This window comes from Rhinoraja longicauda, chromosome 3 (genome assembly GCF_053455715.1).
Source record: "Rhinoraja longicauda isolate Sanriku21f chromosome 3, sRhiLon1.1, whole genome shotgun sequence".
Taxonomy (NCBI): Eukaryota; Metazoa; Chordata; class Chondrichthyes; order Rajiformes; family Arhynchobatidae; genus Rhinoraja; species Rhinoraja longicauda.
Window position 1 is genome coordinate 91,605,194 of NC_135955.1, and position 12,532 is coordinate 91,617,725.

The 12,532-nt window shown below is 48.3% G+C and overlaps 1 protein-coding gene across 4 annotated transcripts in view; it reads right to left on the reverse strand.

Moving 5' to 3' along the window:
• LOC144592182 (N(4)-(beta-N-acetylglucosaminyl)-L-asparaginase-like) overlaps nucleotides 1–10,561 on the reverse strand; it is a 63,491-nt gene extending 52,930 nt beyond the window's left edge. For 2 of the 4 annotated variants that reach the window (XR_013547101.1, XM_078396652.1), the window contains exons 1-5: nucleotides 10,340–10,561; nucleotides 8,676–8,829; nucleotides 6,992–7,104; nucleotides 5,753–5,865; nucleotides 3,503–3,620 (exon numbers count right to left, since the gene is read on the reverse strand). Coding sequence is in view for 3 of the 4 variants with exons in the window: in XM_078396652.1 (XP_078252778.1) it covers nucleotides 3,503–3,620; nucleotides 5,753–5,865; nucleotides 6,992–7,104; nucleotides 8,676–8,829; nucleotides 10,340–10,478 (637 nt within the window). In the remaining variant the exon portion in view is untranslated. The remainder of the gene's footprint in view (nucleotides 1–3,502; nucleotides 3,621–5,752; nucleotides 5,866–6,991; nucleotides 7,105–8,675; nucleotides 8,830–10,339) is intronic. The other 2 variants (XM_078396653.1, XM_078396654.1) reach the window with 2 other exon arrangements.
• Nucleotides 10,562–12,532: the final 1,971 nt, after the last annotated feature.

The following is a 12,532-nucleotide window of genomic DNA, read 5'->3' on the forward strand; positions in this document are numbered from 1 at the left end:
GGCCAAATGGCCTCCTCCTGCACCTATTTTCTATGTTTCTATATGGTGTGCTTGCTTTCATAGGTCGGGGCATTGAGTATAAGAGTCAGTAAATCATGATGCAGCTTTATAGGACATCTGGAGTGTTGCATGCAGTTCTGACCGCCCCATTACAGAGAAGCTGAGGAAGAGTACAGAGTCGCTGAATGATGCCTGGATTTTGGGGTATTAGCTATAGGGAGAGGTTGGACAGACTTGGATTGTTTTCTCTGGAATGCCGGAGGTTGTGAAGAGACATGGTAGAAGTATATAAAATCATGAGAGACATAGATAGGATGCAGTCTGAATATTTTTTCCAGGATTGATGTATCAAATAATAGAGGTCATAGCTTTAAAGTGAGGGGGACCAAGTTTAAACTTGAAATGCAGGGCCCCTTTTTCCCCACAGAAGGTGGTGGTGCCTGGTATGTGGTGGTGGAGGCAGATATGATAGTGACTTCTGGATAGGCATGTGTATATGCAGGAGATGGGGGGGATAGGGATTATGTGCAGGCAGATAAGAGTTTCAATTTCAGTTTAGTTTATTGGCACATGTACCTAGATACAGTGAGAAGGTGGCCCTGGCATCATGTACGGCACAGACATTGTGGGCCGAAGGGCCTGTTCCTGTGCTGTACTGTTCTATCTTCTGTCACGTATCATATTATCTGATTTGACTGGACAGCATGCGAACACGTTTTTCACTGTATCTTGTTACACATACGAACAACAAACCTATTATCTACCTATTGTCACGATTTTGATGACGGAGAGTCGTTAATGTAGGCTAGTTCATCAAACAGATCTGACCCATCAATATCAACTCTGTCTACACCACACTGCCTCAGAAAAGCAGTGAACATAATCATAGACTCGTCCCACCAGGTCATTCCTTCTTCTCCCCGCTCCCATCTGGCAGAATTTACAGAAGCTTGAAGGTATGCACCATGAGACAGGAACAGCTTCTTCCCCTCTGTTATCAGACTTCTGAACGGTCCTTCGATAAGCTAGGTACTGTCCGATTCACCTCTACCCCACTGCAGACGTGACCTATGTTCATAGAACTATATTCCCCTCAGTGCCTCCAATCTCATAGTTCCCCAGCCCCGCACGGTTCCCCAGCTCCTACCCAAAATCCACAAACACAATTGTCCCGGCAGACCCATTGTCTCTGCCTACTCATGCCCCACCGAACTTATCTCTACCTACCTCGACTCCATCCTATCCCCCCTGGTCAAATCCCTCCCCACCTACGTCCAAGACACCTCACACGCTCTCCATCTCCTGGATAACTTCCGGTTCCCAGGCCCCCACTCCCTCATTTTCACCATGGATGTCCAGTCACTCTACACTTCCATCCCCCACAAGGATGGTCTCGAAGCCCTCCGTTTCTTCCTCGACCGTAGAACCAGCCAATCCCCATCGACCAACACTCTCCTCCGCCTAGCAGAGCTGGTTCTTACCCTCAACAACTTCTCCTTTGACTCCTCCCACTTCCTCCAAACCAGAGGCGTAGCTATGGGCACTCGCATGGGCCCTAGCTACGCCTGCCTCTTTGTCGGGTACGTCGAACAATCCCTGTTCCAGACGTACACTGGCCCCATCCCCGAACTCTACCTCCGCTACATCGACGACTGCATTGGTGCTACCTCTTGCACCCATGCAGAACTCACTGACTTTATACACTTCACCTCCAATTTCCATCCTGCCCTTAAATATACCTGGACTATCTCTGACATCTCCCTCCCGTTTCTGGACCTCACCATCTCCATCACAGGAGAAAAACTAGTGACGGACATTTATTACAAGCCCACCGACTCGCACAGCTATCTGGACTACACTTCTTCCCACCCGGTCCCCTGCAAAAAGTCTATCCCCTACTCCCAATTCCTCCGTCTACGCCGCATCTGCGCCCGGGATGAGGTGTTTCAGACTAGGGCTTCCGAGATGTCCTCGTTTTTCAGAAAACGGGGCTTCCCCTCCTCCATTATAGATGAGGCTCTCACTAGGGTCTCTTCTACATCCCGCAGCTCCGCTCTTGCTCCCCATCCCCCCACTCGCAACAAGGACAGGATCCCCCTCGTTCTCACCTTCCACCCCACCAGCCAGCGGATCCAACATATCATCCACCAACATTTCCGTCACCTACAACAGGACCCCACCACTGGCCATATCTTCCCATCCCCTCCCCTCTCTGCGTTCCGCAGAGACCGTTCCCTCCGCAACTCTCTGGTCCACTCGTCCCTTCCTACCCAAACCACCCTAACCCCGGGCACTTTCCCTTGCAACCGCACGAGATGCAACACCTGTCCCTTTACCTCCCCCCTCAACTCCATCAAAGGACCCAAACATTCTTTCCAGGTGAGACAGAGGTTCACCTGCACCTCCTCCAACCTCATCTATTGCATCCGCTGCTCTAGATGTCAACTTATCTATATCGGCGAAACCAAGCGCAGGCTCGGCGATCGCTTTGCTGAACACCTGCGCTCGGTCCGCATTAACGCAACTGATCTCCCGGTGGCCCAGCACTTTAACTCCCCCTCCCATTCCCAGTCTGACCTCTCTGTCATGGGCCTCCTCCAGTGCCATAGTGAGGCCCGCCGGAAATTGGAGGAGCAGCACCTCATATTTCGCCTGGGCAGTTTGCGGCCCGGTGGTATGAACGTCGACTTCTCCAACTTCAGATAGCTCCTCTGTCCCTCCCTTCCCCTCCTCCTTCCCAGATCTCCCTCTATCTTCCTGTCTCCACCTATATCCTTCCTTTGTCCCACCCCCGACATCAGTCTGAAGAAGGGTCTCGACCCGAAATGTCACCCATTCCTTCTCTCCCGAGATGCTGCCTGACCTGCTGAGTTACTCCAGCATTTTGTGAATAAATCGAACTATATTCTGCACTTTGTATCTACCCCTTTGCTCTTCCTCTTGTACATGAATCTGACTTGATTGTATATGTACTGTATATATTATCTGATCTATTTCGATTGCTTGCAAAACAAAGCTTTTCACTGTACTTCAGTATATGTGACAATTATAAACCTCAACTATACCAATGAATACAGAAATAAGGGTTTTAGAACATAGAAGAGTACAGCACAAGAACAGGGTCTTCGGCCCACAATGTCCATGATGGTTATGATGCCAAAACCATTACTTACCTGCCTGCTGATAATCCACATCACTCCATTCCCTGCGTCTCCATGTGCCTTTCCAAAGTCTTTTAAATGCCACTAACTTATCTGTCTCCAGCTCCTACCCGGGCAGTACATTCTAAGCCCCCACCACTCTCACGGTAAAAAACTTGCTCCACACAACTCCTTTAAACTTTCCCTCTCATCTTATAGCTATGCCCTCTAGTATTTGATATTTGCACCCTGGGAAAAAGATTCTAACCGTCTTCCCTATCTATGCCTCTTGTAATTTTATTTACATTTTAAGAAGTATATAAATTTCTTTTAAGCGTAATAATTTATGTTGAAACATTTACCGATGGTGTCATGGCTGAGAAATTGGCTGCGCGCTGCAGTGTGTCTTGTGTTTTGTGTTCCGAGCTCCTTCACTGGTTTGTAGGGTCCACATGAGGTTTCAGCAGGCGGGGAGAAATGCTGTGAAAGTCCAGGAATTTCACACCACAGGTTAGTTCCCTTAAGACCGTATTTCATGCTTCAAGTCAAGTCAAGTCAAGTCAATTTGATTTGTATAGCACATTTAAAAACAACCCACGTTGACCAAAGTGCTGTACATCTGATTAGGTTCCAATGGGAAAAAAAAAAGAAACATACAGTAGCACGCAAACAGTTCACAGCGCCTCCTCAATGAGCCTCAAACGCTAGGGAGTAGAAATAGGTTTTGAGCCTGGACTTAAAGGAGTCGATGGAGGGGGCAGTTCTGATGGGGAGAGGGATGCTGTTCCACAGTCAAGGAGCTGCAACCGCAAAAGCGCGGTCACCCCTGAGCTTAAGCCTAGACCGCGGGATAGTGAGTAGCCCCAAGTCGGCCGACCTGAGGGACCTGGAGATAGAGTGGTGGGTTAGAAGATTTTTGATGTAGGAGGGGCAGTGTCCATTTAGGGCTTTATACGTGAATAGGAGGAGCTTGAAGTTGATTCTGTACTGTACAGGGAGCCAGTGGAGAGAGGCCAGAATCGGGGTGATGTGGTCCCTTTTACGGGTACTGCGGAGTTTTGGACCAGTTGCAGGCGGGACAGGGAAGATTGGCTGATCCCAGTGTATAGGGAGTTGCAGTAGTCTAGGCGGGAGGAAATGAAAGCGTGAATGATTTTTTCTGTGTCGTCGAATTGGAGGAAAGGTTTGATTTTAGCTTTGGTTCGAAGTTGGAAGAAGCTGGCTTTTACCACAGCGTTGACTTGCTTATCAAATTTTAATGCAGAGTCAAATATCATGCCGAGCGAGGTTTTTGACATGCGGTTTGACTAGGCAGGATAGACTTCCAAGACTGCCTGTTATCAATTTGATGGAGTCGGGGGGGGCCGAATAGGATGACCTCAGACTTGCTCTCATTTAATTGGAGGAAGTTCTGTGCCATCCAACATTTTATGTCCTCAAGGCAGTGTGAGAGGCTGTTTAAATTTGACTGATTGTTGGGTTTCAGGGGGAGGTAAAGCTGAGTGTCATCGGCATAGCAGTGGAAAGAAATGCCGTGCCTTTGAATGATTTGGCCAAGGGGGAGCATGTATAGAGAGAAAAGAATGGGGCCTAGGATGGAGCCTTGTGGAACTCCGCAGGAGAGGCTAGCTGGAGCAGAGGAATAACTGCCTATGTTGATGGCGAAACTCCTATCTTTGAGGTACGAAGCGAACCAGCTCAGGGCAGTGCCATCAATGCCAACCGCGTACCGGAGACGGTCAATAAGGATGGTGTGGTCCACTGTATCGAACGCTGCGCTGAGGTCGAGAAGGAGCAGGATTGCACAGTCGCCGGTGTCGATGGCGAGAAGCAGGTCGTTATGTACCTTCAACAAGGCAGACTCTGTGCTATGGTGGGCTCTGAAACCTGACTGGAAACTTTCCAGGATGGTGTTTTGGTGCAGGTAGGGCACTAATTGGTTTAGAATTGCCTTTTCAAGGACTTTTGACAGGAATGGCAGTTTGGAAATGGGTCTGTAGTTGCTAGGCAAGGTGGGGTCTAGGTTAGGTTTTTTCAGAAGGGGCTGGACCACCGCGTGCTTGAAACTGGTTGGAACAGTGCCAGTGGCCAGAGAACTGTTGATAATAGAGAGGATGCTGGGACCGGCTATTGCAATGACATCCTTCAGAAGGGCAGTGGGGGCAGGATCAAGGGGGCAGGTTGCAGGTTTCATAGCTTCGATAGTATCTAAAACATTCAGCAGAACTTCTCTTTCAATGGGAAAGGACACTCACCTTCCTACTTCTCTATTGACTTCTCTAACTTCAAGTAACCCTTGCTTACCCTCTATCTCCATCCCTTCCCTATCCTCGTCCTCCAACTAGTTTTACTGTCCTCCTGATTAAATTTGCTGATTGTATGCCTCGTTATCACCTTCCCCATAGCCAACAATGATCCATTTTACATTTGCCTTGAATCTCATCCCCTTTGATGTCTCGTTTTCATACCTTACCCTTCCATATCTCTATGTCTCCTTCTCTCCTGACTCTCAGTCTGAAGAAGAGTCTCAACCCGAAATTCCACCTATTCCATATCTCCAGAGATGCTGCCTGCCTTGCCAAGTCACTCCCGCATTTTGTGTCTTATCTCACCTTCCTGAAGTTGGGCTGGCACTTCTGGTTCAGCCACTCTAAGTGCTCGGACAAAGACACATTCGTTGTCAAATCTTCGCTGAGGAACCCCATATTTTGAGCAAAAATTGAAGCTGTTGGAAAAATAGTGTTTTTATTTTAGATTGAGACCTTATGTTTAGGCTTAGGTTAGTTAAGGTCACGTGTAGTGAACAGTTTTATTTTGCATGCTAGCCTTTACCGGCCTTCATCAGTCGGGATATTGAGTACGGAAGTTGGGATGTTAAATTACAGTTGTGCAAAACGTTGGTGAGGCCACATTTGGAGTATTGTGTTCAGTTTTGATCGCTCTGCTACGGGAAAGATTTATTATTATCATGTTCAGTGAACAGGTTTGTTTTGCATGCTAGCGCCCATCAGTCAAGAGTATTGAATACAGAGTTGGGAGGTCATGTTAGTTGTATAAGACATTGGTGAGACCACATTTAGAGTATTGTGTTCAGTTTTGTTCACCATGTTATAGGAAAGATGTTGTCAAGCTTGAAAGGGTGCAGAGAAGATTTATGAGGATGTTGCCAGGATTTGCGGGACTAATCCCAATGTTGGGGGAGTCCAGAACCAGGGGACACAGTCTAAGAATAGAGGGGAGGCCATTTAAAACTGAGATGAGAAGAAACTTTTTCACCCAGAGTTGTGAATTTGTGGAATTTTCTGCCACAGTGCAGTGGAGGCCAATTCACTGGATGAATTTAAAAGAGAGTTAGATAGAGCTTTTGGGGCTAGTGGAATCAAGGGATATGGGGAGAAGGCAGGCACAGATTACTGATTGTAGATGATCAGCCATGATCACAATGAATGACAGTGCTGGCTCGAAGGGCCAAATGGCCTCCTCCTGCACCTATGTTTCTATGAAAGGCTGCTGGGGCACCGAGTCCTCTCCAACTATTAAACCCTCAACCAACGGTTCAGTAGATTAGTCTATTAGATTAGACAGCCCTGCTTGCCACTGCGGATATCCAGACCAGACCGTCCCACACATCCCTCGTGAATGACTGCCCACTGAGGCTTTTCCCTAGTGGCATCAAGGCCATCCACCCAGCACCTGCTGCTGCCCTGGCCTGGATGTCTACCCTTGACCTACAACTTTAGGCTGTGCATGCCATACGCAAGAAGAAGATGTAGATTAGTGAGTGGTTACTTCACTGCATGCATGTCCCACTTCAGCCAAAGGCAACAGGAACCTCTGAGATCAGTAGTTACCTGACTGCCCCACCAGCAGCGTGTGAGTGCTGTGCTCCATGACCGCTCGCGCTACGCTGATCGCACTTTTAATCCTCCGCAGGTCTCCAACTCCCCCAACCTCCATCGTGTCACTGCAGATACAACATATATGAAGTTTGCAGATGGCACTAAGATGGGTGTTATTGGAGAAAGCGAAGATGGTTGTCAAAAATTGTAGCAGGATCTTGATCAGTTAGTTTGTGTTGGATTTCAGTTTGAGTTTAGTTTATTGTCACGTGTACCGAGGTACAGTGAAAAGTTTTTGTTGCGTGCTAACCAGTCAGCGGAAAGACAATACATGATTACAATCGAGAAATCCACAGTGTACAGATACAGGATAACGGGAATAACATGAACAACATTTGCAAGATACTGCCGAAAAGTCTGATCAAAGATAGTCCGAGGGTCACAAATGAAGTAGATAGAAGTTCAGGATTGCTCTCTAGTTGTGGTAGGATGGTTTCCTGATAACAGCTGGGAAGAAACTATCCCTGAATCTGGTTCAGTTTGGTTTGCTTTGGTGAGAAAGTCCGGACACTGGCCCTTCGGCCCACTGATTCCGCGCCAACCAGCGATCACCCCATACACCAGCACTATCCTACACACTAGGTACAATGTACAATTTTACCGAAGCCAATTAACCTACAAATCTGTACGTTCTTGGAGTGTGGGAGGAAACCAGAACACCTGGAGGAAACCTTCAGTCACAGGAAGAACGTAGAAACTCTATATAGACAGCACCCAGTCAGGATTGAACCTGGGTCTGTGGCGCTGTAAGGCAGCAACTCTACCACCGTGCCACCCCAGGTGGGGTGAGGGTCTGTTTCTCTGCTGTATGACTATGACTCGAAAAACACATTTGAAGTAAATGTAGACAAAAGGAACTGCAGAAGCTGCAATCGGAGATTGACAGATTCTTGATTAGTACGGGTGTCAGGGGTTATTGGGAGAAGACAGGAGAACGGGGTTGAGAGGGAGAGATAGATCAGCCATGATTGAATGGCAGATTAGATTTGATGGATCGAATGGCCTAATTCTGCTCCGAGAACTTATGAACAATCTTGCTGATGGTACATTAGCTGACCAATCCCTCCACAGAAGCTGCCTGCTCTGCTGAGTTCCTTCAACATTTTATGTTTTGTCTACAGTGAATGTGGAGAAGATGTTTCCACTAGTGGGAGAGTCTAAGACCAGAGGTGGGGTGCAGGCTCGAAGGGCCGAATGGCCTACTCCTGCACCTATTTTCTATGTTTCTATGAGCATAGCCTCTGAATAAAAGGACATTTCTTTAGGAAGGAGATGAAGTGGAATTTCAGAGGTCAGAGTCTGTGGAATCCATTGCCACACACAGCTATGGAGACCGATATTGGATTTTTTTAAAGGCAGAGATAGATTCTTCATTAGTACGGGTGTCAGGGGTTATGGGGAGAAGGCAGGAGAATGGGGTTGAGAGGTAGAGATAAATCAGCCATGATTGAATGGCGGAGTAGACTTGATGGGCTGAATGGCCTAATTCTGCTTCTAGAACTTCTGAACAATCTTGCTGGAGGTACGTGGTCTGTTCATTCCCACCACAGATGCTGCCTGACCGCTGAGTTCCTCCAGCTCTTTGTTTTGTGAATGTGGCTTCCCACACAGCGCGGGAGTACGGCACGCTTTTTACCCATTCATTATCATGGCATCCAACGTGGTCTCTCCACTCTCATCCGGGCTTCCTCCAAAGCCCACTGTGCCGCGGCACTGTTGCCTCTCACACAGACTGCACCCGTTCTCCACTGCATCCAGTGCCGACCCCTCAGAATTAACTGTCATCCAGGCTAGAGGCAACAAACAGACAGGTGACATCCAACCCCCCTCCAACAGGCAGTAATCACATCATCCAAATCATCACCAACCTTTACACCAGAAAGGCAGGCTTTATTGCGTCAGAGCCATACAGCGTGGAAGTAGGCCTTTCGGCCCAACTTGCCCACATTTCCCACCTACACTAGTCCCACCTGCCTGCATTTGGCCCATGTCCCTCTAAACCTGTCCTATCCATGTACCTGTCTAAATGTTACTTAAAAGTTGCAATAATACCTGCCTGAACTACCTCCTCTAGCAGCTCGTACCGTACACCTACCACGCTTTGCGTAAAAATGTTATCCCTCAGATTCCTATTAAATCTTTCCCCCCTCACCTTAAACTCATGTCCTCTGGTTCTCGATTCCCGTACTCTGGGCAAGAGACTGTGCGTCTACCCGATCTATTCCTCTCATGATTTTGTACACCTCTATAAGATCACCCCTCACCCTCCTGCATTCCAAGGAAGAGTTCTAGTATGCTCAACCTCTCCCTATAGCTCAGGACCTCAAGTCCTGGCAACATCCTCATAAATCTTCTCTGCACCGTTTCCAGCTTGACAACATCTTTCCTATAACATGGCACCCCAAACGTTTAGTTTATTATCGTTACTTGTGTGAGGTAGTGAAAAAAAAAATATTGTGTGCTATCCATAGAAAAGACTATACATGATTCCAATCAAGCTGTCCACAGTGTACAGATGAACCATAAAGGGTACAATTAAAGATAGTTCGATGGTCTCTAATGAAGGGGGTAGAGGGGATTTACTACAAGGAAAGGTTGGACAGACTTGGAGAAACAAGTAACTGTAGATGCTGGTTAATTAAAAAAATACAGTTCATATGTTGTCGGAGCAGAATTATGCCATTCGGCCCATCGTCTATTCCACCTTTGAATCGTGGCTGATCTATCTTTCCCTCTCAATCCCATTCTCCTGCCTTCTCCCCATAACCCAATACCCATCAATCAGGTCCCCCGCCACCCTTCTAAACTCCAGTGAATACAGGCCCAGTGTCATCAAATGCTCATCATAATATGTTAACCCACTCATTCTTGGGCTCATTCCCGTAAACCTCCTCTGGACCCTCTCTAACGCCAGCATATCTGTCCTTGGATATGGGACCCAAAACTGCTTACAGTAAGTGCTGGAAAATGGTCTTGCTCCGAAATGTCACCTATCCATGTTCTCCAGAGATGCTGCCTGACCCGCTGAGTTACTCCAGCACTTTTTAAATCTTTTTTTGTCGACCAGCATCTGCAGTTCCTTGTATCCACAGAGTGCCCGTTTCAATGCCGTGTCTCTGAACGGGACTAAAATATCAAGCAGGCACGGGGAGAGGGGGCGCAGGGAAGGGAGAGAGAGCGGGGGAGGGAGGGAGAAGTGAATGAGGACAGGGAAAGGGAGAGAGGGAGGACAGGGAAGGGAAAGGGGGAGAGAGGGAACGTGGGGAGAGGGGGAGTGGGTGGCGAGAGCGCTGCGCTCACCTTGCTGTGCGGCTGCCCGGTACGGCCAGGTGCACAGCACCAGCGGGAGGTGCCGCTCCCCCCGCGGCCCCGCCACTACACACCAGCCGCCCAGAGCCAGAGCCAGGGCCAGCGCCGCCGCTGCAACACCCCGCAACATGGCAGCCCCCCCCACACACACACTCGGAGCGGTGCACCGAGCCCCGAGCAACGCTCAGCCTCCAGGCAATGCTCAGCTCCCAGCTCTCCTCCCCCTGCAATCTCCACACTGAGGAAGTCAAGAGTTCACTTGTCATGTGCACGGGCAACTCAACGCCCATTCTGACTTGCTGCCCTTTGCAGGCTCGTTAGTGCCCAAGCGCACGGATGAATGAATGTACAATAAACGGAATAGATAGGGTGTGGTGCTTGCTACAAGTAAGAATTTCATTGTTCCGAGGTGGACACAAAATGCTGGAGTAACTCAGCGGGTCAGACAGTATCTCAGGAGAGAAGGAATGGGTGAAGTTTCAGATCGACATCCTTCTTCACTGAAGAAGGGACTCGACCCGAAACATCACCTATCCATGTTCTCCAGAGATGCTGCCTGACCCGCTGAGGTACTCCAGCATTTTGTGTCTACCTTCCATTTAAACCAGCATCTGCAGTTTTCTTTCCAACACTCTTGACTCTTGAATGCCCAGTATTTTACCCAGGGAAGGGGAATCAAGGACCAGAGAGCATGGGTTAAAAGTACGAGTTTAGTTTAGGTTAGAGATACAGTGCGGAACCAGGCCCTTCAGCCCACCGAGTCTGCGCTGATACCGTACGTACACGAGCACTATCCTACACAATAGACAATAGGTGCAGGAGAAGGCCATTCGGCCCTTTGAGCCAGCACCGCCATTCAATGTGATCATGGCTGATCATTCTGAATCAGTACCCCGTTCCAGCCTTCTCCCCATACCCCCTGACTCCGCTATCCTTAAGAGCTCTATCTAGCTCTCTCTTGAATGCATTCAGAGAATTGGCCTCCACTGCCTTCTGAGGCAGAGAATTCCACAGATTCACAACTCTGAGTGAAAAAGTTTTTCCTCATCTCCATTCTAAATGGCCTACCACTTATTCTTAAACTGTGGCCCCTGGTTCTGGACTCCCCCAACATTGGGAACATGTTTCCTGCCTCTAACGTTAGAGGGTCCAACCCCTTAATAATCTTATATGTTTCGATAAGATCCCCTCTCATCCTTCTAAATTCCAGTGTATACAAGCCTAGTCGCTCCAGTCTTTCAACATATGACAGTCCCGCCATCCGGGAATTAACCTAGTAAACCTACGCTGCACGCCCTTAATAGCAAGAATATCCTTCCTCAAATTTGGAGACCAAAACTGCACACAGTACTCCAGGTGCGGTCTCACTAGGGCCCTGTACAACTGCAGAAGGACCTCTTTGCTCCTATACTCAACTCCTCTTGTCATGAAGGCCAACATTCCATTGGTTTTCTTCACTGCTTGCTGTACCTGCATGTTTCCTTTCAGTGACTGATGCACTAGGACACCCAGATACAGTTGTACGTTCCCTTTTCCTAACTTGACACCATTCAGATAATACTCTGCCTTCCTATTCTTACCACCAAAGTGGATAACCTCACACTTATCCACATTAAACTGCATGTGCCATGCATCCGCCCACTCACACAACCTGTCCAAGTCACCCTGCAACCTCATAGCATCTTCCTCACAGTTCACACTGCCACCCAGCTTTGTATCATCTGCAAATTTGCTAATGGTACTTTTAGTTCCTTCATCCAAGTCATTGATGTATATTGTAAATAGCTGCGGTCCCAACACCGAACCTTGCGGTACCCCACTAGTCACTGCCTGCCATTCTGAAAGGGACCCATTTATCCCCACTCTTTACTTTCTGTCTAGGGACAATTTACAATCTTTACCGAAGCCTACAAACCTGTACGTCTTTGGAGTGTGGGAAGAAACCGGAGCATCAAGGGAAAACTCACGCGGTTACTAGGAGAACGTACAAACTCCGTACCAACAGCACCCGCAGTCAGGATTGAACCCGGGTTACTGGCGCTGTAAGGTGGCAACTCTGCCGCTGCGCGACTGTGCCGCCCCGAAGAGGGGAAAGATTTAACAGGAAAAAAAGACACAGAGCGCTGGAGTAACTCAATGGGTCAGGCAGCAACTCTGCAGAATATGGACAGTCTTCTTGTAAAC